This window comes from Branchiostoma belcheri, unplaced genomic scaffold, assembly GCF_001625305.1.
Source record: "Branchiostoma belcheri isolate BF01 breed outbred unplaced genomic scaffold, Haploidv18h27 scaffold190, whole genome shotgun sequence".
In the NCBI taxonomy this organism is placed as follows: Eukaryota; Metazoa; Chordata; class Leptocardii; order Amphioxiformes; family Branchiostomatidae; genus Branchiostoma; species Branchiostoma belcheri.
Window position 1 is genome coordinate 88,077 of NW_017803380.1, and position 25,118 is coordinate 113,194.

Consider the following 25,118-nt stretch of genomic DNA (forward strand, 5'->3'; position numbering starts at 1 on the left):
ATATATACAAAATAACAATATATATATATATATACGTATAAATAGACCCTGTGTACAAAACAGCTAACATTTGCCCTTTTGATGTTTTCATGCAACCATGCCCTACTTCTTCACTGTCCATTGAACTGTGCTAATTTTACTTCGATGTTTTCCCAATTGCCTGCTGAAGCGCCCCCGGTGCTGTAATCCAAATGTACTGTGAGTCTTACTAAACCAACCTAATTTAGTCGCCAGTAGCTCTTTGAGGTCTTCTTAATTTCGCGGCAATGCTTTTTCCCTTTCAATTGAAAAGCTGCTACCCTGTGCTCCTTGTTTATAACTACCGTCATTTTAACCATTTTACAGTTGTTTGGGCCGTTAGCAATTTTAGTGACTGTTAGTGAATTTTAGTATATCAAAGTTCGAATGTACACAACTCCAATGGTTGCTGCTTCTTCTTCCATATCTACAGGGTAGTCATCTTTAACCGCATGGGCGGCAATGCAAAATGGATCAACCCCTTCAACATCCACATAGGGAATTCCGTCTCTGTCGAAAAGAACCCGAAGTGCGGCGGTGATCATAGAATCGACGTGAGTAAGCCGTCCATCAGCATCTCGTGCCCGGGGATGCGGGGACGGTACGTCGGCATGCGTCTCCCCGGAAACAGCCGAACCCTGGTTGTGTGCGAGGTCCAAGTATTTGGCAGTAGGTCTTCGTTACGTTTAACTTCATTTGAAAAGGGTTATGGCATCCCGTATAGTTTTAAGGACCATTATATGACGATAACTGACCACATGTCATGTGTGGTAAAATGCATGTTCCTTTTAATTTAACCCCTCAAGATTAGCATGTACGAGTAGATTACACCAGACATGTGTTTATTTATTTACTTATTTCGGCTTACAAAGAAGCCAGGGTGTCCCAACTATTCAAAGACTATTAACTGAGGGACACCCTTGGGAAAAATATGAAAATCGTTAGACATGCATCGGAATACATATTACAAATTACATACTTAGTGAGATATACAGTTATATACAATAGTACAATAATATATACGTATATTTTTTTAAAAATACAACAATGCAATTATAGTAGGGTCCTAGTATATACATAGTTGCCGAGGTAATATGTTATTCGGGTTATGACACAGATATAGTGTGTTAGACAGAATATGGATCCCCAAGGGATTTCCATACATATGTTTTATCATTCTCTATTCACTGTTTTTGTTATGCTCCTTATAATTAGCCTTCCTGTAAAAATGCGATGTACTAAAGTTATCGTTGGAATCATTCTTCTCCTTATTGTTAGTTATCACCTTTGTCATTATTGAATGTCGAAATTTAACAAATGTCAACACGTGGTCCTTTATGTTTTGTCGTTTAGGTAAACTGCAGTAAGGGCTACTGTGGATTGAAACCCGGCCGGACCTTTCCTGTTGTTCCCGCGGCGCGTGGTGTGGGGACACGGTACGGCGGCCCGCTCCATCTGCTGTAATTATCAGCCTTATCATCATCAAAAAACTTTAAATCCCACCCTCTTATGCTAGGCCCTAACACTTGTACACTTGACCAAGCAACGGTCTTAGTGTACCGCCATGCAACCTGTCCTTGTGAGCCAATCAGTTACCGACCAATCTCGTCGCCTCTTACTGCCAGGAAGCATCGTGATTGGCTGGTAATTTCCCCCTAACAACAAGAGGGAAAGTACAATGTATCTGATTGGCATTGAGAAGGACAGGTGGCAGCTTGGTACGTATATGCGCAAGGGTTGTTGCTTGATACTAGTATATAGACGCGTTTGGTCTCGCATGAGAGGATGACGTTTTGATTGTTGACAACTTTTTTTAGATTCTATGTTAATGTTGGTGTATGGTATGGGATTAGGGATGTCAATAATTAGATATAATTAGTTATAAGATTTTTTTTGTTTACATCATGTTTAGGAAGTTGGTAAACCAAGGTTCGTGCTTTTTAGAATTTTATTCTTAGTTCTTACTGTTTATACAGAATAGGGGTTGCTAATAGTATACTGTTTGGATTCTAAGTGCTGAAATAGCTAGACAGCGATATAATTGAAAGGTGTGAGCATAATTTTGTATGCGTATATATATATTACGTAGATGTGCATAATTATACATTGTGTAGTGAAAGAGGCATTAGCGACAAGCCTAACTTTAGGTGCCACAAAACATATATACTGTTTGTCACAGAATGCTAGGTTTGTATCTTAGGTGCATGTAACATTAATAGAATTGGAAGGTGTTAGCTTTTGTATAATTATGTAGACTTGCAACGTATGTAATACTGAAAAAGGTGTCAATGGAAATAAAGTAAGTTGATAGATAACGTTAAGAGAAAAAAAACAAGGTAAACTATTATTCTCTGTTGAGGTGTATTAACTGTTACTTTAGCTATAAGTTATTGGTAATTTACAAACAATGACCAGATTACATTTGCTAAGGTCCGTTTGAACATATACGATTTTAACATGAAATAACAACATTGCCGGAAAGCAACTTGGTAAAAAAAATTATCCAAATGTACATGTTTTAAGCCTGTACTTTAGTTGGTATTAACATATCAAGATAGTTTTCAAACTCCTATCTTTACAATCTTACATACAAGTGGACACGCCATTTCAATTTGAATAAAATCTGTGGTGTTGGAATAGGACCGTGTTTGTTGTTTTTCTGTTTGAACTGAACTTGGCTTGTATATATATATATATATATATATATATAGATGTAGCTCGATTGAAATAATTGTTAATAAAGGAAAGCCAACAAATCAAAGTTACAATCAAGAAATATCAATATATAATGCAATGTTAACACATACATGATGACGACCAGCATCATTTTTAGTCATTTCTTTCAAATTTAGCGCTGTAGTTACCAGTAGGTGACCCACTAAACCGCACAAATAAATTCGTTTATGCAGTACATGAGATATTTTAACTGTATTGTATGGCATGGTATGTGACAACTGACTTTAGTATTATGGTACTTGGCTTTACATTAGACTTTAATATAAACTCCGCCATTTCGGCATCTTTATATTGTGTCCCTGCCCTATTTCCCACTATTCGCGAAATCGTTGCATAATTGCACGCCATGTTTTTGTCAATGAAGAAAATCATTCAGCTCCATTGTTTATATAATTGAGCAATTCTGAATCACCTACATGGTTTCACGATTTATATTTCACATTAGCTCCCAAATCTTTTTACTGCAATGTTACATGATTTTTTGCCAGCCTTCCTTTAGATTTAGCTCCGTAGTTACTATAGTTTATCCACTAAACTTCGCTGTGTTTGGTCTCATTCATTCAGTACGTAATATATTTTAACTCTATTATCTGACCTCAGGTATGTGACAACTGGAATTCTCTCCTGTGTTCTTGGTACAGCCATGTTTCAAACTATACTCCATTGATGGCGTTTGAATAATGAGACTGCATGCTGTTTCGAGCGTACGTTGACACCACAATGGCCTACTGGAGTAGAAAATCTAGGCACACATACGAAACAGACGGAGTCCTACAGATACTCGTGGTGTCTCCGACTGTTCTGATGTCCTTTTGGCGCTAATTTTTTAATAATGATTTATTCAAATATTAACATATATACAATACATACTGACAGTCCCACCTGGCAGCCAGAGGCTGAATTGCATGGGAGCTGTTTCCATGAGTTTCGTTAAAACAATATCTCAACCATTATCTCAACCATATTTAAAAACATTTACGAACAGGATAAAATTGACGGAGCATGAAAACATTCTTAAGCAGATTAAAATGAAAGAGACTAATTATTTTACAGGTTCAGCAACCGTACCATGTGTGGTATTGCACTGTTGTGGTATCTTACAGTTCTACAGTAAATACTGTTCAGTTTGTTAGATGATCTGGTTTTCCTGCCACTTATTTCCTCTCGTGAAGGAGGTAGGAGATGTCTATACTGTTCAGATTGTTCTAGAGACCTGGAGAATTTAACGGTCGGTCCGTTAATGCGGTCAGACGCGTCCAAACCCTGCGCCACAGACGTTGTAACCATGATTAGTGACTGATACAAACAATTGTAGAAATCTACAGGAACAGCGTTGAAAACCTTCAATGTACGTTCAATGTAATACCTGGTAGCAGAAGTCGGAAAAATCTCCAAAGCGAGCAGAAAAGTTCTGTAGAAGTCCCAGGACATGTAAAGACAGGGGACTGTCGACATATGTGCTGATCGCGTCTGTACGTACTGTCTCGTTTGGAGTTGTTCAACTAGTATGTCAAAAGGTTAGAAGACATCAATTTTACTACTGTTAGCGTTAACACCAATATGTCCCTTTGCCCTCTATGTATGTTCAGTGGGTGTCCTGTCTCATTCTCTACTCCAGAAAACACATTGTAATAGACGAATAATTTTTTTTGCAAATCTACGTATACATAATGCATGCTCTATGTATTATGTACATAATGCTAAGTATTAAAACTCCGCAAACCGTGAGCATTTATCTTGTTTGGTTTGGGATTTATAAGCGTTTGAAGTTTTAAGGGCCGCCTTAAGGTAGGGTTACGGTTAGGGCAACTGTGAAAACGATACTAACGTCATTACATTCCGAAGACAATTCCTAAAAGAGTAGAAAAGAATAATTAGAAATGAAAATGAAGAGTATTATTATTTGCCATTTTTGTTAACGTCTAAAGCAAATAACTCAATAATGTATTGAAAAAATTGCATTGTTTTATGCATATGTTGGTAGGTACTTTAGGTAATGGTTAACATTATATAGATAAAGATATATCCACCGTGAATTACGTTATTTATCATTGAACTAGAAAATGAGACGTTGAAACATTTACTAGGATGTTTTATTAAATTGATGTTCCATCCATGTGCTTATGTAAATCCGCTGCTCATAAAACATAATACAAATGTAAACATAAAGATGACATAAAGTATAGCATTAACATAAAATGAAAGTGGCTGTCTGTGAAAGTCTGATGTTAGAATACAGATGTTGATGGTAGGTTTCGGCGAGGTTACAGCTTGATCACGGTTAAGTGGCTTTTAAAAGTGCAATAATTAGTAGAAACTGTTAGAAATGGGAACAAAAATATAATAGATGGTGAAAATATATGTTTGTTTTTATATGTGCAACATAATTCGAAAAGTTGTTGATGGTTGTATATGTTATTAAGTGGGTTGCTATGGAAAGAAAAGTGTGTGAGGTCCCCCGTTAGCATTTTTGTGGTGGCGACTCAGAACTGCCTCCAGTTTAATTTCGGAATTCTAGTTTAATTCTAGACTAATTCCCATATCTCAGCAACCTTACGTCTAGATGGGCTAGTATTGTAAAATTTTGGTAAAAATGATGTGAGGAATAGGTAGCAACCTCCCCTCGGGTATTGACCTAATTCTGAAGAATTCTGGAAGTGGACTGGAGCGAGAATTCGTCGATGAAGGTGAGACATCCAGGTAATATACGCCAATTTAAAATACGCCAAAAAGCAGTTACTCAAACAACTGGAGACAGAATTCCTGGAACTGGAACCAGAATTCTACCGATTTCTGTGCAGAATTCTGCAGAATTGGGTAATTATCAATGGGTCCTCTGTGGCTGCTACGTATATGTAATTTTTACATTATTTTTACTTATAGTTTGATTATATTCAGGACTCATTTATCATTAATGTACAACTCTAAAGTTCATTGCTGCAGAAACGTTTTCTTGGTTATCAACATGTCTTGGCCAAGGTTTCTCAGAATGATGCATTTAGTATAACATCCCTTTTAATACATAAGGGTATAGAAAGGAAACCAAATCCACTTCATTTGTCCACTTCATTTGTATGTCAGCGCTCTCTCCAGTTTCCTATGCCTTTGGAAAGAAAGCCTGTAACGATAGAAAACATCCTTTAAGTCACATATTTCTCGTACCAAATTCCTATTGGACTATTTTCTATGGTGAAAATGAGTCCTAAAATCTTGTTGATATATTCTATAGTTTTTATGTGATCAGTCACACATTCCGTGGGAAGGGGCTACATAGAACATTTGATGTCAGTACTGAGAGTTGTAGCGAAAGTATAAAAATGGTACCTAGATCATCCTTGCTAACAGAAGTGTTTTTTTTTATTCCGATATTTCATAACTCGGTATGGTGACGACACACTCAATTTTTTGCGCCACCAACGCAGAGGACAAATACAGGACACTACAATACTAATTTTCATTTAAGTGGTAAAGGTCTGTCTGTATCTGTATAGCCGGTATAACCGCCTTACGGCGTAACAGACCAGCTTGTGTCGTGTAAAGTGCCTTTCCTAAGGGCACAACAAGATCTGTGGCATGGCAGGATTCGAACCCTGGACCTCTTGGTTTTGAGTCGAGCACGACCCCGCAGGGTGTTTCCTACCTGGTCCTGCTGCAGCAGCTGCTCCAACTTCTCCTCAACCACGTCAGGCGTGGGCCTTACATCCGGGTCATCCTGCCAGCAGAGGTTCATCAGTTTGTACCTAAGTCAAATAAATGTGCAAGATGTATAAAATGACTAATAAACTGGTGGACGTCCCAATTCCTAAGTACCTAATACCAGCCCAGAAGAGAACAGGAAATAGGAATACTTTCAAGTACCAGAGTTATCAACCAAGGATTGAGGTGTTCAAGAATAAATTCTTTCCTCGAACTATCGCAGAGTGGAACTCGCTGTCACCAAGTATAGAAGGGGCATTGTCATTAGATAGCTTTAAACAGTGCCTAGAGTTAGATGTTCAGGGGTTAGGTGTAACAAGTCGATCGGTGTAATGTTGCCAGCTGCCGCCGCGCCGCGTGCCTGCGAAGCTGGTGTGTTACGCCCAAAGGCGGTTATACCGCTATACAGAAACAGATACGGAAGATTATCAAAATCGCAAGGATTAGAATTTAGAATCATTTTCTAGACTTTTTTGAACATTCATTTTCCTGTTTCCACGCCGGTGTTGTAACTTCTCATGACCGCTTTTCTGTCAAGAAGACTGGACCCCCATATTCTATTCCTCTCATTGTTATGTTACGCAATGATTATTTTAACCGCAACACTCTTGAATTCAAAGAGGTCAAGATTTTAATTATATTATATAGTTCTTTATTTGTAAATTTTTATTTTCGCAACCCTCTCTGCGCTCTAGCAAATTTCAGTCCGCAGAGAGAGCGCAGTGAAAGCACCGCTAAGTGGAATGGGCGTATTGCTTACAGCTCATCGGAACAGCCGCTCGGTTTCTGCAGGCGGTACCCCCGGCGGAGTCTCGTCACCAGAGTCTCGTAGCCACAGACCTCGGGATAAGGTGTTCCCCCTGGAAGTCCCAAGACCGTAAATTAGTTCAGAACCTTGTCTGCTCAACCACTCAAAGGGCTGGGGAAAATCGGTTGTCGAGGAATATTGGTTGCTTTATGGTCGCTTTGCTAAAGCTGATAAATGCATATTGTAATATTATATACATGTGTGTGTGTGATGATAATAATAGCATTAAAAAGCACAGTTTAGACTATGTACATATTAATTTCTGAGGAAAAATATATGTGTATGCCCACGGTATACATCCGTAGTAAATTTAAAATCCCCACAGTTAAAAATAGGGAGTTTAAATGGGCCCATGGGGATCGCACAAGTAGCTTCTGATTGTCTATCAGATGGTATTTGATGCTGTTTTGATAGTGAACGTGACTGGAATAGCTAGGTTAACTTTGCACCTAATGTTTGGCCGGCCAAATTTAACTGTATAATCAATAGAAGGTGTCAATAGGCAGAGAGCTATGATTTTAGATGACCGGCAGAATAGTGGGTGTGTCCTGCGTGGTAGGCATAGGATGTGGTATGGGGTCTGTACTGTGTAATGATGGTATATAACGTAACCACGGCGTAATACCGGGGCACGTAACTAGCCTCTGTCAGGCTTTGGGAGGCGGCTGGAAAGAGTTATTCATTACCATAATCACCGCGTTGCCATTTCCACCCATTTGCTGTTCCCTGTTGTTTTTGTCATGTATTTTGTCGCTGTATACCTGTATGCCCGGTTGTGAATTAAAATTAGCTATAGCTAGAGTACCTCACCACCATGTCCTGTATTATCCATGTCGAATTGCAAAAAATAAAAAATAAAAATAAAAATTGACACTCACCCAGAGTTGCTATCTCCCACAGCACGACGCCGAACCCCCACATGTCACTCTTGCAGCTGTAAACACCCTCGATCAGAGACTCTATTGCCATCCACTTTATTGGAAGCAGCATGTTGGTCTATGGACAAATGGACGAACTTATAAATCTAGGTAAAACATATGATCCACCATAGATTTTGCATAGATTTTGAGTCATGAAAGATTGAAAACGCTATATGGTTATAGCGTTAAATAATGAGTAAGTTAACGAGAAACCCTTAAACCACAATAACTAACCGAAACTAGTTTGTTTTAAAAAAAAAAACCTAGCCAAATACCGCTCAAATGGCAATGGTAAACTTGAATTATCATGACAATATTATCACAACATAATCATGTAATATTGAGCAGTTGGACTCGAAGCAGACTCTTATGCTATCTTCAAGATATCTAAAAAAATTAGTTCATTTGACCAAAGAAGAAGAGTTGACAGTTATCAACTTGTACACGAAACTAACCAGAGGGTGTCTCATGTACTGTGTCGTCACGTACACGTCACGGGCCAGTCCGAAGTCGGAGATTTTAGCGACCAGACGGCCGGTATGTCCGTCAGGGGAGGACAGAACGATGTTCCTACACGCCAGGTCACGGTGGGTAATCTGTGGCAAATAAACACATGTAGACGCTAAAGAATACTCTTTTTCTGCAAGCCAATAAACACCAGTAGACGCTTCTAAATATTCTTTGTGCAAGCAAATTAATACCAGTAGACGCTTTTAAATAACGTTTTTGTGCAAGCCCATTAACACCTGTACACGCATCTAGATACTCTTTTTGTACAAGCCATTAAACACCTGTAGACGCTTCAAACACCTGTGGACGTTTCTAAATACTCTTTTTGTGAAAGCCAATGAATACCTGTACAGTAGACACTTCTAATTCTTTTTGTGCAAACCAATAAACATCTACAGACGTTTCTAAATACTAGTACTCTTTTTGTACAAGCCAATAAACACATGTGGACGGTTCTAAATACTCTTTAATACTCTTTTTGTGCAAGCCAAAAAAATGTAGACGCTTCTGAATACTTTGTGCAAGTCAATAAACACCTGTGAACGCTTCTAAATACGCTTTTTGTGTAAGCCAAGAAACACATGTAGATGCTTCAGGATACGCTTTGTCCAGGTAGCAACTTTCGCACATAACATGCCTGCTGTGTTGGGAATTCCATACTCTCTTGGAGTAGGCGGTATGATACGTCTTTTGTTCAGCTTTACTTTATGGATATTTTTGTCAAAAAAAAAACTAATAGTTTAAATAGGACTAGGGCAGAAACTGTTAGGGGTTGGGGGATCAATTATGCAATCCGAAAGAAGCATTTTCAAACGATGAGATTTAGTAGAAAATCTGAAGCTCTTAAATGGAAAACAATAAACGTTACCCGTCGTCGTTTCAGCTCCAGCATCCCCCGGGCGATGTCGATGGCCACGTCGGTGAGCTGTTGTCCTAAGCCCGGCGGAAATCCTGCCTGTTGTCGGCTGTTCTGTATACCCAGCAGGTACCAAAGCAGCTCTCCTGGTTGGGCATACTCGACTAGAATGTATCGAGGATCTGAGAAAATGGATTATAGTAGACTAGAGAAGTAACATTTGCAAAGCAAATGCATAATGTTTACCTTAGGACATGGTCTGCCCTGTTGATTAGTACTCAAACACATTCACATACTTACACTACGAGTAGATGGTGACAGGAGCAGAGCAGACCATGAAATTGCAACATTATGTAACCCAACACCATGGCCAGTCACCATGGTGACAGACGTCAACAAATCATGTTATTGGCCAGGTCAGAGGTTAGTGTTTGGAACAGAAGAGGAGGAGGGAAAAACTGATTAAAAACAACATGTTGTCCTTCGGTAAACATAATTATTCGATTATGACCATACAACGGTTCCTGTAATGAGTATATAACAGTTGATGACGATGGTAATATGGTGTTGTGATTAGGGTTGTTGACTAAGGCCGTATTCTCACTCTAGTAAAATTGCCTAGATCGATCCGAATTGATTCGCTTTGATGCGGCTCTATCCGCTCCGATCCGGCTTGAAGCAGGATCGAAGCCGGATCAACGACAATTCAATTCGGATCGACAATTTTATCAGAGTGGGGATGGGGTCTTAGAATCTAAATGTTCTTTGTTTGCATCCTTAGCAGGCCCAAATGTTGTGAAATTGAATGACATTTTACTCTTACACCACCTTTCCTCACTCCACTTGGTTTAAAATGACTAGATAGTCTCAGTTGGGGTCTACCTCTCGAATCGGGCATAAATCTCGAGCATTTTAAACAAACGGTACAAAAATATCAAAATATATTATAGCTTACTTATTAGATATACATGTATTTGAATTATGCTTAACCTTCTATATTGATGTATTTTTTACTTGTTATTGACCATGTAAATTTTGATGTTGTATATGATGTTGTATATGTGTTTTGTATGGGGGGGGGCGACTTGTAAAGTTGCGTATGCACCTGTTTTGCCTTCCGTTTCACTTTGTGAAAAATCATAATAAACAAATAAACAATTAAACAAAAACCAAAGGGCTCATTCTGGTGGATCAAACCTTACTGGCCGGTCTTAAACAGTGTGTTCCCTGGCGGTGAACAAGTTATCCAAGAAAACAATTGAACATTGACAACAAATATTGTACATGAGTTGTTGCACCTTTCTTTTTCACTCCGTCAACAACCAACCCGATCAGACCGATGATGTTCACGTGACCTCCGTCATTGTTGACTTCGATCAGCAGGCTCGCCTCCTTCGCGAAGTCTCGGTAAGTCATTTCATTGGCTCGATCGACTCTAAAGATACATTGACAAAAGTAGTCAAACAATAAAACGTGACATTTATTCATAATTGTATACCCGTACACACAAAATGTTAACTGGTCCCTATAGCTAAAAGCTTAGTTGACGATTCTTAAAGACTATACATTGCAGAATGGAACTCGCTGTCATCAAGTACAGTGCAGAGTGGAACTCGCTGTCACCAAGTACAGTGCAGAGTGGAACTCGCTGTCACCAAGTACAGTAGGGGCATTGTCATTAGACAATGTCTAGAGTTAGATGATCAAGGGCTAGGTGTAACAAGTCTATCGGTGTAACGTAGCCAGCTGCCGCCACGCCGCGTGCCTTCGAAGCTGGTGTACATGTGTTACGTCGAAAGACGGTTATACTGGCTATACATATACAGATAGATATTGCTGTCTCTTACTTTAACCGTCACTCTCGTTGACTATCACGCGACAAGAAAAGGTTGTTTATAAAGTTGAAGTTTCATTCATTTGCCTAATTATTTGTTTATTTATGCTATGTCTATAGTATTTTCAGTTATTCATCGACAATTGTTTCGCAAATAATATAAACGAAAGAAATATTCGGGACTCGTAATACTGGGTGCATGTGCATGCACCCAAATTTGGAGCTGTGCACCCAATTTTTTACTAATAGGTATTTTTGTACATGCCAAATGTATAATAGTATACTAGATATTCTTGGCATCTAAGTGTCATAAAAATAATAAAATCTTAGTTGTAATATACATTTACTTGATTTGTAAGATTTTGAAGTTTGCTCCCATTTCACATTCAAAGAAGAGGAGCAGTAAGATATGTAATTAGGCTTTGTTTCATGTGGTGTACCTAAAAACTTTTTGTGCACCTATTTTATTTTAGTTTGGGTGCACCAGTGCACCTATTCTTGAAAATGAACTTCGAGCCCTGAAGATGTAAGCTATAAAAAATTACAAAAGATCTCTGTATGTCTTGTCTTTTTTTCTTGTAAAGGAGTCTTTTCTTTTGTAAAACTGACCTCAAAGTCTTGGCAGCTACGATGACGGCCTGTTGTCGATCTTCCCACAGAACGCCCTTCCTCACGTGACCGAATTCTCCCTCACCAATCAGCTCGTCAAGGTACAGATCCCTTCTTTTCTTCAACCATGGTTCCATTTTCTCAGACCCAACGATATCCTGAGAATAAAAAAAAAATCGAGTAGCACAACGATACTATTTCTTGTCACCCTGTTAATTGGTGTAAAAATTAGTTAATATGCATGTTTTTGCTTTTGTAAGAGATTAAACTATTATTCGCCTCTTTGCAACTTTATTATGATATTCAGTAGTAGTAGTAGCATAAGCGAGAGCAATAGCAACTTATATTTCTGGATTCCACAACTGTTACACAAAACAACAGCATTGCACATACTACACAATAACATAAAAATAATTACACTGCTATACAGCACTAATAAAAGGAAGACTACTTATAATACATTAATTTGCTCGCACTGAGGTACAGTGAATTCGCCTGTCTCTTTTAGATTTCTTATATTTAAAAGCTCTTTATTTGTCAATAATTGTAAAAATATTCTTATGGTATGATTTGCATAATTGAAAATAGAAAAGGTTTAATGTATAGACACTACTATAACAGTGAACACAGCGCTGAAATTGCATAAAACCAATAAAAGGGGGTATCATATGGTCAGGAGTTGTTGCAATGTTTTCAGCAGGTAATAACGTAATGATGTGCTTCATCAAGTATTAACAACAACTAAAAAAAAACAATACAGAAATTATGATTTAGATATTTTTCTGGCTACTGTTACCTCTAGGACTTCCTTGAATAGCTGTGCCGGGTCTAGCCTGTACCTCAGCCGCTTGACTATCCGCACAGTGCAGACGGCTGCTGCAACCAGGACGACCACGAGAACGGCAGTGACCGAGCCTACAAGCTTAGGATCGACGTAGACATGCTCTAAGAATGAAGCAAAATGCATCTTTTCACAATGTATAAGTATGCCATAGAGAACCCGAATGATATGCTTTATATAGTCGCCGTGGTCATAAATGATGCTCTGTACTTTCAGCAAATGCCTGCCAGGGGATTGGCTATTGAATACTGTGTAGAAAACAATATCCATTGGCACACTGTTATAACACGACCAAGATATCAAGCCATGTTTTATTTGCAATGTATCTACGTTTCCGCTATGATACCAACATTTTCAAGGAAATTATTTATGGTAACTATTCATAGAATCCAGGGCTTGATGTTCAATTTTGGGAATATGTGCACCTAAAAATTCGGGTGCACATAATTTTTTTTTTGGGGGGGTGGGGGCAAAATTTTTGGGGGGGTGGAAATTGTTTATTGTGTGCACCATATAAAATAGCCTAAGGATAACTAGAATGTTAGCAATAACTGATTAGGCTTCATTTGTAGAATTGTTCAAACATATTATGACATCCAAGCACTACGGTGTAAATGAAAAACTATGTAAATTTTTTCATACATGTTTCAAAAAGAGAGAAGAGATTCTGTAGATAAAGATGTAGCATTGCAATGTAACATTTGGTCCTTCCACCCTTGTACCTCAGTTATCTAACGTAGTGCATTTGGCCCATGTAGGGCGTGAATATGCAATAAAGTTTATTGTCATCGTAAAGAAAAGTACTACCACAATGATGCCATTATTTTTCTGACACTTAAATATAAGAATATGCTGCATACTACTATATATTTAGCATCTTCACATACGTTAACCAACGGAAATGTTTGGGTGCACTGGTGCACCCACAGAAAAAAAAAATTGGGTGCACAGCTCCAATTTTGGGTGCGCTAAGGTACACCAAACAAACAAACAAACATACAAACTGAGGTGCACATGCACCCAGTATTTCCAGCCCTGGAATCTATGCTTTACACATCTCCCTTACCTGTCGTGACAGTGACAAACGCTGCTTGCCCTCTCTGGCCATTCTTGACAGTTGTGGCTGAAATTCTGTACGTAGTTTTAGGCAGAAGATTGGACAAAGTGGCCAGGACTGAGGTTTCCCTTGAGTCAGGAACATCTAAAAGAGGGCTGGAATCATCAAGAAACAGTTAGTGACTGTCCGTACAATAAAAGAAAGAATTTGAATTGTAGCTTTTAATTTGAAAACCAGGATCAAATGAGCCTAACTTCAGGGCCATGTACACGAGTATTATGGTATTTTTGAATACCATCTATTCGTACAAAGCAATATTCGTACCATTTTCTGCATAAAAAATAATAATAAAAAAATTATACAAACATCTTAAACGTGTGAGTAAATATGATCATTACATAGTTCTTGCCCTATAAAATGCTTTTATTCCTTTTCCTCAGATGCCTTCTACCAACTTGTACATATTTTGCATTAATTGTAGTTTAGGTTGGGTTAGAGGTTATATAATTGTCGACGAATGCTTATGAAAGTGTACACAAAACTGCAGACAGGTGCAGTATAGGGACACAATAAAATTTTTATATGCCGATTTCTAATATGCGACGAAGATGTCGTCCATACATGTATATTTCGTTTTAGTTGAAGTTTATATGTAATCGAATGGTAAAAACTGCACTTTGGAACCCTTAAACTACCTGGAATGATGTGCTGAAGTTGCCTGTATTTGGAACAGGTCTACAAACCCGTTCTTCGGTGGTGTCAGGTTCAATGTCACGGATGTTGAGCTCTTAGCGACCACGGAAACTTTCTCCACTGGAGAAGGATCTAAAAATACATGATCCATGTCTTGTTTCTTTTGTACCGCAGAATATCAATGGTTTATTTGCATTAACAACAACATTGTCCCAAAAATGGCAGCCCAACGGCTGAAATGATATGGGGACATTACATAAACATTGTAAAACTTCATTTAAGCAATTTGAAATAGTTGATAAACCATTACATAAAATGTATATATAAAAGATTGTCAAAGATTTACCATTTTCAGGACCTAGACACAGTCTGCGTCGATTTTTAACATTACAGAATGCATTATTATCACTCATATGTGGGATACGAATTTCTGAGGAAAGTTGCTGAGCTATTAAACAATACTTTGTGTTTTATACATTCCTGGCGATCACATGTTGGACTGGTTACAACCCTGTCACTCAACTGAAACCCAGTCTCCGACCACTCACTTCGGAATCCAAACATACAAACTTTCTCCATACTTGAACCGTAAAAAACAATACTTCCATCCCAAAAGTAATTAAACAAAAGGTACTGCACACTACGTGGTGTACTTACCAGTTGAGACAATGGCATTGGTAATAAGTCTCAGATGATAAGGGTTTTGCAACACGAGTCTGTCGTTGTCCCCGACAGCTTCAAAGTGAATCTAGAAGATCATCATCTTGATTAATTGACGAAGAAAAGTTGTACAACAACCAAAGAAGCATTAGGCGATGCTATTTTCCATCTCGTAAACGTTCGATGCCATTTGAAACGGTCAATGCCATTTTGCTGAATGGTCAATGTCATATCCGAGCGTCCAAAAACGACTAAAAAGTAATATATAGTAATATAGTAATATATAAGTAATATAATATATAGCCAAGTGTAAGGCTATGCTAACTGGCACAAAGAAGCGACTGGAAGGAAAGGACCAGTTGCAGTTGTATATGAGTGGAAGTGTTTTGGAAGTGGTAAATTCTTTCAAGTACCTCGGCATAATTGTGGACAGTGAATTGAAATGGAACTATCACATTGATCATGTCTTATCAAAATTGAAACGAACACTTGCAGTAATGCGCCAGGTCCAACCATTCGTAAATCAGGCTGCTCTTGTCACTTTATACAATTCAATTTTCTTACCACAGTTAACTTATGCATACACAGTATGGGATGGAGCGATTTTGGTGCAGTACGACAAGCTGCAAAGAATCCAAAACCGGGTGGGAAAACTTATTCTGAAAGCTCCATATAGAACACCATCAGTAGAAATCCTATCGCGCCTTGGTTGGAAGACTGTGAAGACTATACATCAACAGCAAAAAGCTCTGCTGGTGTATAAGGCCTTGAGAAATGCACTACCACCATACATGAGACGAGTCTTCAGCCTGAGAAGGGATGAAGTGGCACGGAATACCAGATCAGCTTCTACTGACTGTCTCATCCCTCCGAGGCCGCACTTGGAAGCTTACAGAAGAAGCTTGGCTTACTCCGGCTCAGTGGTATGGAATAACATCCAGCCCCACATTAGGGCAGCACCATCCATCCATACCTTCAAGTCACTTATGGAACAGACATAACTGGGACTCACCATGGACTTAAATTGGCTACGAACCTAATGATTTATTTGTGAACTTATTTATTTACTTATTGTATTGATTTAATTACTTATTATTTATGTTTGTATGGATTTGGTTCTTATCCGTGAACCCTCCCCTCAACTTCGACCTTGTTGAAAAGCGGCCTTGCGCCGAACAAGCATTTCGAAGAAAAATAAAGGCTTTGACTTGACTTGACTGATATACTATAAAAAGCATTATTCTAATTGCAAATATAAGGGAGGGTTATGTAGAATTGTAAATATTCGTGAAAAAAAAGCAGAAGCTCGGATTCGAACCCGGGTCCAAGAGTGTAACTCCAAAACCCTCACCCTAACTTATACCCTAACCTCTACGCCACGAAACATCACGGTGTGGATGGACCGTGCTGATAAACACATAAAGTTAGCCGTTCTGCGATATGGCATCGACCGTTTCCAATGGCATCCACCGTTTACGAGACGAAAAATAGCTTAGGCGATACAGATTTGAGTATGAAAACTATTATTGTACCAGTTTATCCGTCTTGTAATTTTTTTTAATGCTGCCTTAGATCATTGCCAGCGGTTCCAGCTTACTTCCAAATCCTCCAACATTAAAATCGACTTGCATATTGATATTCAAAATGACAGAATAATGCTAAATTGTTACTTACTTCGTATTCCTTTCCTGGAGTGAGTCCGGAAAAAGTTGCCTCCAGCACATCCTCATTGTAGAACGCCTGGTGAGTGTTGGTATCAATCTCTGGCGGTGAAATTCTTATCTTAAGAACAAAATACATAAATATTCGGTTGCCTTCAAAACTGTTTCTTCACACATCTCAGTGTATAAAATGGGTCCTGTGTTACCAGCAAAAGATAATAGCATTCCAGACATAGTGGTTTAAAGTAAATGGCAAGATGTCTAAATGTTGTAGTTCATATACATTTCTGTGATTTATAAATAGTTCAAATACATTTCTGTGATCTTTTTTTAGTTCTACAATAAATGGTGATTTATGAAAAGCATTACAAAACATTACGATGGAATAGTATGGTTCAAACGCTTTTTAAAAATCTTTTTCGTTGTTGCTGTTAATAGAATAATGAACTTAAATATCCGAATAAAGTATCAATAGTGTATCAATAGCTATTTTGCCGTGTTGCCTTGCATTGTTACCTTGTAAAAGTAGAAATTGTGTGGTCTGAATAAACTGCGCCGGGTTTCTTCACTGAAGGACCGCCACGTCACAGTGATGCTGGTGTTGGTTACCGATGTGGAGTTAAACTTCCTGTCAGATTGATCAGTTGCTGGGGAAAATAATAACTGAGTTTACTCTTTAGAATGAAGGTATGATGTTTTGCAATGCGTTAAAAGCAAATTGCGCGTGAATGCGAAATATCGTAGCTTCTTAAATTATTATTAAATTCAGAAAACTGATTGAAATTAATCTTTTTAAGATCTAAAAAAGATTAGAACAGCATTTTGCAGAGAAATGTACTTTTAAGTGTTATTTATTTCTTGTTTCTTTTGTATCAGTTGAAACCAAACTTTGGGAAGAACTTACCATTGATGGGGACAGTAATCATTGTTTGGTATTGTCCACAGCTTCGGTTGCCATGAGGAGGGCTTCTGACGATTGTGCAGTTGCTGCAATAGCCATGAATCCCTTTCTCTGTTAATATGTCTTCCTACATGTACTTCCTATCTATCTATCTATTTCTTGATTTTTCTAAGTGTGTTTACTTGTGTATCTGTGTGTGTTTGCTTCAATGTGGGCATGCTTTTGTGTGTGTCGTTACCATTATAATTATAAACACTGAGGAATGTAATTTCTCATGTCCTTACCTATATATCTATATATATATATTGCTATGTGTCATTTTAAAGATTTTGATATTTTACAAAAGAGGAGAAAGAGGAAATACACAGTTTTTCAATGATCATGAGCAATGTGTTATTAAAAATATTTAATCTACAAACTTTGCACATCAATTTGAGAGCCATTCTTATAGAATTAGAATATGCAAATAGTCATTCTGAAAGATAATGGTAGTACTTTAGGTCTGGTATAATATGCAGGAGATGACAACACAAATTAAACATTTATATTAATTATACAACTCTATGGGAATTATCATAGAATGTTAATGATATTGACATTACCAGCAGTACATGGTGCCCGGGTGTAAGCCTACGAAGGTGGCCTCCGTCTGTGCAAAAGACAGACTTTCTTGCCGTGTTGGTGGTCTGTACACGTCAGTACTATCAATGAGCCAATCAGAAAACAGACCAATGATTAGTAAACATACAAATAGTAAGGTCTGTCACGTCACAAAACAATACTGACAATGAAAACATACATTGCCATGGCGACGGTAGTTGTTGGTTATTGTTTGCATGGCACTGTCATGATTTCTTGATTTTGGGAAGCCTCCTTGTGGTCTGTCATGACTCATGAGTTTGCTGAAAGTAACACTTCCCAAGGGTTTCCAGGAATTTCCGGGAAGTAGGACTGTGGGCATAGATGTGTCAGCAATATTCCAGTCATGCCTATTGACATTCCATGCCTGTGGAAAAAGTTCCTGTACAATTCCTATAATTCTTGCAAACTGCACACAATACTGTACCATTAGGCTCCCCCCGAGGCGTCGCCAAAAACTCTTATGTGAGACCTAAAACTTTCAAGAACTAAAAATTCTATATGTTTAAGGGTATAAAAACGTTACAAATCATTCGTAATTTTATCCGTCTGTCTGGTTCCCAATTTAACAGAACATGCATATAATTACGGCATTCCTTAAATCGCAATAGAAATGATGTTATTATAATAACCTTTGTCCTGCTGGCAATTTTTACACAATATTTCCAAATAATTTGATGCGCGAGAAATACTCCCAAATTGTACATGTACAGGGTGCTATATAGATGGTACTGTATGTGCAACCCACATATGTATATATGGGTCCCTCATTTTTGTTATGTGCACATGATTTTACTAATGACAAAATCCATGTTCCCTGTACCACATTGTATAACATGTGTACCTACCAAGTCCGGTTCTTGCTCTGATACAGCTCCACTACATATTTCTGGAAGTATGTGTCGACACCAGTCGTGTCCCAGGTTAACGTAAGACTGTCTTTCGCAAATGTTGGGTCGCCGGTCCATTTTCCTCTAGACGTTACTTGTGAGCAATTAAACATAAGTAATTATTCATAGAGTTATCATCTATGCGGTAGTTGATAAACAATAGAAAGGCAACATTTGGCGACAAATGTGGCATATTTCACTCTAAGCCTCACCCACCCTGTGGAAAAGAATTGACAGCTTGAAAACCAAACTGCAGCCGTCAAGCCACGTTGAGATTTTGAGGCAGTTTTATGTTCCTACTGACAAGACAAAGTAGTCTGTTCCACGACTCCAGCGTCAACACTACTTACAAAAAAGCTTGTTGCTGAAGATTACAGCCTAATCCAAACACCTTTACAATTAAACAGGTCCTTAGAATGTGAGACGCAACTGTGAGTAAACTGTACAGCACAGTAATGCAAATGTCAACATTGTATGGTCGTATGGCGTATCGGCTCGGAACCAAGAGGCCCCGAGTTCGAATCCTACCATGCCACCGATCCTGTGTCCTTGAATTGGGAAAGGCACTTTACGCGAATTCCCTTTGACTCAGGTGAAAATGAGTATGCCTGCTTTGACGGTGGCATAGAAATAGGATAAAAGAACTTGCATGTGCCACCCCCATGTGTTGTAATAAATATTGGAATGGAAAAAAATATGGTATGAATTGTGATGTGCATTGTAAAGTTTATTTCACGACTATAACTACCCTGAAGAAATGAGCTTACCTTACGGTCCTTAACTATAAAAATGGCAACAAGGTTTACACTATGTTCTGCTACGGTAACCTTGGGCAGCTTCGAACCATGCCAAATATTTGTTCAACACTGAGCCATTGTTCATCTTGGACCAGGTTTCTTATGGATAAGGGACGTCCGTTACTAGCTTGATACAGTCAAAATGGTTACAGTACTCCCCGAGAAAACCTGCTGGAAGATTAGCCCTTACAAGAATTACTGGAGATTTAGATATAACCAAAAATAAAATAAATAAGTTGACATACCAGCTAAGAAGAGTAGAACCACGGCCTTGTAGAACGCATCACTGCGTGCCATGCCAAATGGAATCCTACGTTCTAGTCAAAAGTCGTTTGCCCCTTGCAGTTTTCGTATGCTGGTCACTGCACCAAGGAGACACAAAGGCATGTAACTATGGGAAAATACAAGATCTCGAAGCAAATATTTCTTTTCTGACTGAAGAAACAAGATCACCAAGCAAACATCTTTGTGACTCAAGAAACAAAATACCTTCTTATGACCCGTACAGAAAAGGGTCACGTGAAAACAGGTTCAACCGGCATCTTGGCAGAACGCCAGTCTGTTTGCCAAGTCACAGGCCTTATAGAAAGTTTAATGCAAATACTTGCCCGAGGGCTAATTGCAGTTACAGTTACAGTTACAGAAAATACAGTGGTATGTGAGACTATATCTACTTCTAACATTATACTATATTCTACAACATGACATGACACTAGTTGCACTGGGTTTGAGTTCTTCTTTTTAGGCAATGGAAGACGAATTTACCCACTTCTTCTATAATATGTGGGTTCTTTGATTTTAGTAGTAAAATTGCTTTTTGTGGTAAGGAATGGTGGGGAAGTAAGGCAGCATTTTGGACACGGTGGTAAATAATTGATTTCTGATGTCGGCATAAAATGGACAGTTAGAGATGAAATGAATTTCGTCTTCCACTGCATTTGAGGAGCAATATTTGCAAATTCTCTCCGACACAGGTAGTTTCATATATCGCCCTTTTTCGATTTCCAAGGAGTGGGCACTGATTCTAATTTTACTAATAGCGGAGCGCTGATCGAAGTCACAATGTTCTAGGTATTGTTCTAAACAGTATTCAGTTTTACATTTTCTATAGAATCTCAGTTTACCGGTATTAAAAGACAAACTATGGGAGAAAGTTTGAATGTACATGTCTGAAAGCCTTGTCCTTAAAACTTTATACATATGTTGAGGATCACAGGTTGTACTATCAATATGCAGAATTATAATTATATAACTCTCACAAACTGCACTTCACTCTAATTTTCTTTAATTGGCCAATTTATTGAATGTCACAGCTTATGCAAAACTCTGTACTACACCCGAAGTCCATCTGGTGCATGTATTACATGTACATATAGAATACAACACGGAGTATTCCGGAGGCTGAGTCCGACATCGCCGGACTATGCTCTCTAGACCTACTAGACTGTGTGTACTGTGAGGGTGATCTGGACCTCGATCGGGTCGTACGATCATCATACTCTCTGAGGGGTGACCTTAAGCGGTACCGAGTACTAGTAGCAGAGCGTGACCGCCTGCGAGTGCGGTGACGGGAGTCGGGGTCATCGCCACTCTCGTCACTGGAATCATAACCAACCACGGAATGTGGATTGTTTCTAGCAGACAAAGACGAAACTACTGCAAGAGACCTCAGGTTGTTTACAAAATCCGGGTCCTGTAGGAAGTTCTCACTACCAGGCCCCGTATCAAGTATCAAGTATCAAGCCCCGGCACTACTGTGGCGGGGGGTTCGATTTGATGTCCATGTGCTACCTTCCCTGTGGGAGGGATCGCACTTGTACTCGGACGAGCATCCTCTGGCACGGAGCCCGTGGCGGAGGTGCCATTTGGGTCACCACCAGCGGTCCCAGAGGGAGCACCGGTATGAGATTGTTGTTGTGACATACTCACAACACCAAACAAGACTGTAAGGTAAGTAAAAAACCGCGCTGCTTTGAGCGCACAAAGAAAACAAGCCTACCTCCTCAGGCGAGCTGTGATGGAAGAGGACCCGGATGTGCGCGGAACTGCTCATGTTCCTTTTAGTTTAGACTGTAAAAAGCTGCCTCCTAGCGGTTGCGTTGGGAACGCCATATGTTTCGGAAATTGTGACTGATAACACGGGATATTCCGTATCGCCCGAGGTACCAGCCCGACCGCGCGTCGGATCGCCCAAATGCCAGAGGGAGATCCGATCGGCGGGAGTGCTGGGACCAAGGGTGATGCGGAATACCCCGTGTTGTATTCTATTTATGTCATACCCACCCAAGAAAACACGCCTATTAATGCGAAATGAGCGAAAATCTGGTGTCCCTAAACCCAAAAAATGCAACAACATTTCAACGTCCGAATTTTGTATCCGAATTTTCTGAAGCGATGCACGCGGTTAAGGAGAAACGCGTTCGAATCGTTCTATGGAACATTTGGAAGCCCGGGCCGTACGCGTAAAGAACCCCCGGGCCGTACCGCTAGTTCTATGGAAGCCAGGGAAGTCGGAATTCGGAACCCGTATCGTACGTTATAGCGGCCCAGGTATGACATAAAAACTCGTATTTATGTTTACTGAAGGAAAACATATTCTTTTTACTCAGTCCTTTCCTCTTCTGTTCCAAACACTAACCTCTGATCTGGCCAATGGCCTGATTTGTTGATGTCTGTCACCATGGTAACTGGTGTTGGGTTACATATGTTGCAATTTTTTAGGAGGGATGTAGACTCCTGTCTGACCATATATATTAATGTATTTGAGTATGAAGCAAACCATATGGGAAGGTAAACATTATTTATTTGCCTTGCAAATGTTATATTTCTAGTTACCGTTTGTTCTTGTTTGGTCGCCATTTCATTTTCCAATGTGGCATTTTTAAGGCACTTCTAGTTGACCTGCGTAGTTACAAAGTTTCACAAATACTTTATGGAGGTGTGTAATCCTTATTTTCTTTCTTGAAAGGCGTCTTTTCTGCTCCTATCCCGGACAACTCTGCTAAAACTTGCTCAAAATCACTTCCATGCTTTACGTGAGGGATGGTTCGCGATGGTCAGGGTGGGGGTCAGGCTGTCTGTCAGGGACACGGTATACTGTGGGTCAGAACGGAAGTTTGGCAGCAGTTGCCTGAACTCTACATATTTGTGACCCCAGATGTTGTCTTTTATGCGGGTAGGGATACCATTGTCCAAAGGGACATGGATTCCTGACTGGGTGTTACTGTTAGGAAGGGCAAGCGTTGGGGGGATGATCTCAGAGCGTGCATCTTTCTCTGTTGTCTTAGGAACAATCACATTACCCTTGTCAGTACCGTTAACCTTAATCAACATTGCTCTCAATAGCATCAATATCAATCACATTAACATTCCTACCCAAGATAGCATTAGCTAAGCTGTCCGTAGGCTGTGTCTGCTGCGAATCCAGGTTGGCAGGTGGCAGGGCCGGGTTCTGGAGTCCAGATGTTGAGGAGCTTCCCGGCGGTTGCGGGGCAAGCGTTGCAAGGCTCTTAGCAAGCTGTTCGGTTACAGAAGCCAGCGCCTGCACCTGCTGCTGCAGAGTTTTGATGTCTCATGTGTTGTCGGTAGGGTCCTTGGAATCTTTGCGCGACTTCTTGGGGTCTTTGGACGGATTCTTGGGGTCTCTGGGCGGGTCTTCAGGGTCCTTGGGCGTGTTCTGCCGTTTCCTCTTACGAGAGAGCCGTGTGTTCGGCATGACTAGGGCTCAAGAAAAAACAGCAATCAGTAACTTAAGACACAAATATCTGGAATAAGTTGTGTTCCGTATCCCAGACCCACTAACACAAATGCTCAAATGATTTAAAACAATGCATCGGGGTTTATTACCCCACACGATGCCAAAATAATATTAACAGTGCATCGGGGTTTATTACCCCACACGATGCCAAAATAATATTAACAGTGCATCGGGGTTTATTACCCCACACGATGCCAAAATAATATAAACAGTGCATCGGGGTTTATTACCCCACACGATGCCAAAAGAATATAAACAGTGCATCGGGGTTTATTACCCCACACGATGCCAAAATATTATAAACTGTGCATCAGGGTTTATTACCCCACACGGTGCCAAAATAATATTAACAGTGCATCCGGGTTTATTACCCCACACGATGCCAAAATAATATAAACAGTGCATCGGGGTTTATTACCCCACACGATGCCAAAATAATATAAACAGTGCATCCGGGTTTATTACCCCACACGATGCCAAAATAATGTAAACTGTGACTACGGTGTCGTAGCACAGAAGTACTAAATTAAGGGAGGAAGTGGGTGGGTTGAAATCGCTTGAAAAGAGTAAAATTTGTAAACAGCCGTGTGGCGAGGGTTTCGCGGCTGAAGTGGGCTGAGGGTAAGAGGGGACGCTATCTCGCCCAAGCGTCCCACGTCGCCTGGACCAATCAGATCGCACTACGTTTGACAGCGCGTCTGGCACATCTGGTTTTTGTTTTAAGAAGATTTCTCAGAAATCCGCCCCGTAGAAAACTACATTTTCCAATGTGGCATTTTTAAGGCACTTCCAGTTGACCTGCGTAGTTACAAAGTTTCACAAATACTTTATGGAGGTGTGTAATCCTTATTTTCTTTCTTGAAAGGCGTCTTTTCTGCTCCTATCCCGGACAACTCTGCCAGAACTTGCTCAAAATCACTTCTATGCTTTACGTGCTTCTTTTCTTTTTCTTGGACATCTCAGGGAACGAGCATTAAGTCAAGTCAACTTTATTGCGCAACAATTGCATTTGATACGATGTATGGCAAATAATACTTAATAGCTATAAACTATTTCCACCAGTGTACTAATCTAACTTCAATACATGTATATATGTTATAATGGAGTGTTACAATTTACGTTGTTGTGACATGGTTTCTCTTTTGTATAGCATTATATGTACATATTGGCCTAAATAAACAGATACAGAGTCGGGGCATGATAACAGCATGTTGAAAATGTCTCTACTTGTTCCA

At 39.4% G+C, this 25,118-nt stretch overlaps 3 protein-coding genes across 6 annotated transcripts in view; 1 reads left to right on the forward strand and 2 right to left on the reverse strand.

Moving 5' to 3' along the window:
• The window catches only part of LOC109468069, a 13,388-nt gene extending 11,906 nt beyond the window's left edge, over positions 1 to 1,482 (forward strand). Inside the window, exons 25-26 of the mRNA XM_019766301.1 lie at positions 452 to 677; positions 1,372 to 1,482. Coding sequence (XP_019621860.1) covers positions 452 to 677; positions 1,372 to 1,482 — 337 coding nt within the window. The remainder of the gene's footprint in view (positions 1 to 451; positions 678 to 1,371) is intronic.
• A 4,053-nt stretch (positions 1,483 to 5,535) lies between these two features.
• LOC109468078 (tyrosine-protein kinase Mer-like) lies at positions 5,536 to 22,144 on the reverse strand. Of its 4 annotated transcripts, XM_019766312.1 has the most exons (19): positions 22,126 to 22,144; positions 20,372 to 20,488; positions 19,288 to 19,423; positions 18,403 to 18,501; positions 17,804 to 17,886; positions 17,416 to 17,546; positions 16,913 to 17,020; positions 15,236 to 15,326; positions 14,581 to 14,710; positions 13,895 to 14,040; positions 12,784 to 12,932; positions 11,988 to 12,145; positions 10,843 to 10,979; positions 9,557 to 9,726; positions 8,634 to 8,774; positions 8,137 to 8,254; positions 7,211 to 7,310; positions 6,395 to 6,494; positions 5,536 to 5,872 (listed from the first exon to the last, which is right to left on the reverse strand). In XM_019766312.1, the coding sequence occupies exons 2-19, from the start codon at positions 20,421 to 20,423 to the stop codon at positions 5,852 to 5,854; spliced, it is 2,070 nt and encodes a 689-aa protein (XP_019621871.1). In that variant the 5' UTR covers positions 20,424 to 20,488; positions 22,126 to 22,144; the 3' UTR covers positions 5,536 to 5,851. The 4 variants fall into 4 exon arrangements, with proteins under 4 accessions (XP_019621871.1, XP_019621872.1, XP_019621874.1 ...); XM_019766313.1 differs by lacking the exon at positions 22,126 to 22,144 and having other exon boundaries at positions 20,372 to 20,669; XM_019766315.1 differs by lacking the exons at positions 19,288 to 19,423; positions 22,126 to 22,144 and having other exon boundaries at positions 20,372 to 20,457.
• Positions 22,145 to 23,697: 1,553 nt separating this feature from the next.
• The window catches only part of LOC109468070, a 39,290-nt gene continuing 37,869 nt past the window's right edge, over positions 23,698 to 25,118 (reverse strand). The window contains exon 26 of the mRNA XM_019766302.1: positions 23,698 to 23,849. Coding sequence (XP_019621861.1) covers positions 23,698 to 23,849 — 152 coding nt within the window. The remainder of the gene's footprint in view (positions 23,850 to 25,118) is intronic.

Bases quoted from the DNA above. Each gene is read 5' to 3' on its own strand.
- LOC109468078 (XM_019766312.1), bottom strand. From the start codon at position 20,423: ATGGCACGCAGTGATGCGTTCTACAAGGCCGTGGTTCTACTCTTCTTA. The intron at 17,887-18,402 runs GTAATGTCAATA...TGGCTATTGCAG, and splicing joins CCGGGCACCATGTACTGCTG to CAACTGCACAATCGTCAGAA. The intron at 14,711-15,235 runs GTAAGTACACCA...ATGTATTTTTAG, and splicing joins CAATGCCATTGTCTCAACTG to ATCCTTCTCCAGTGGAGAAA.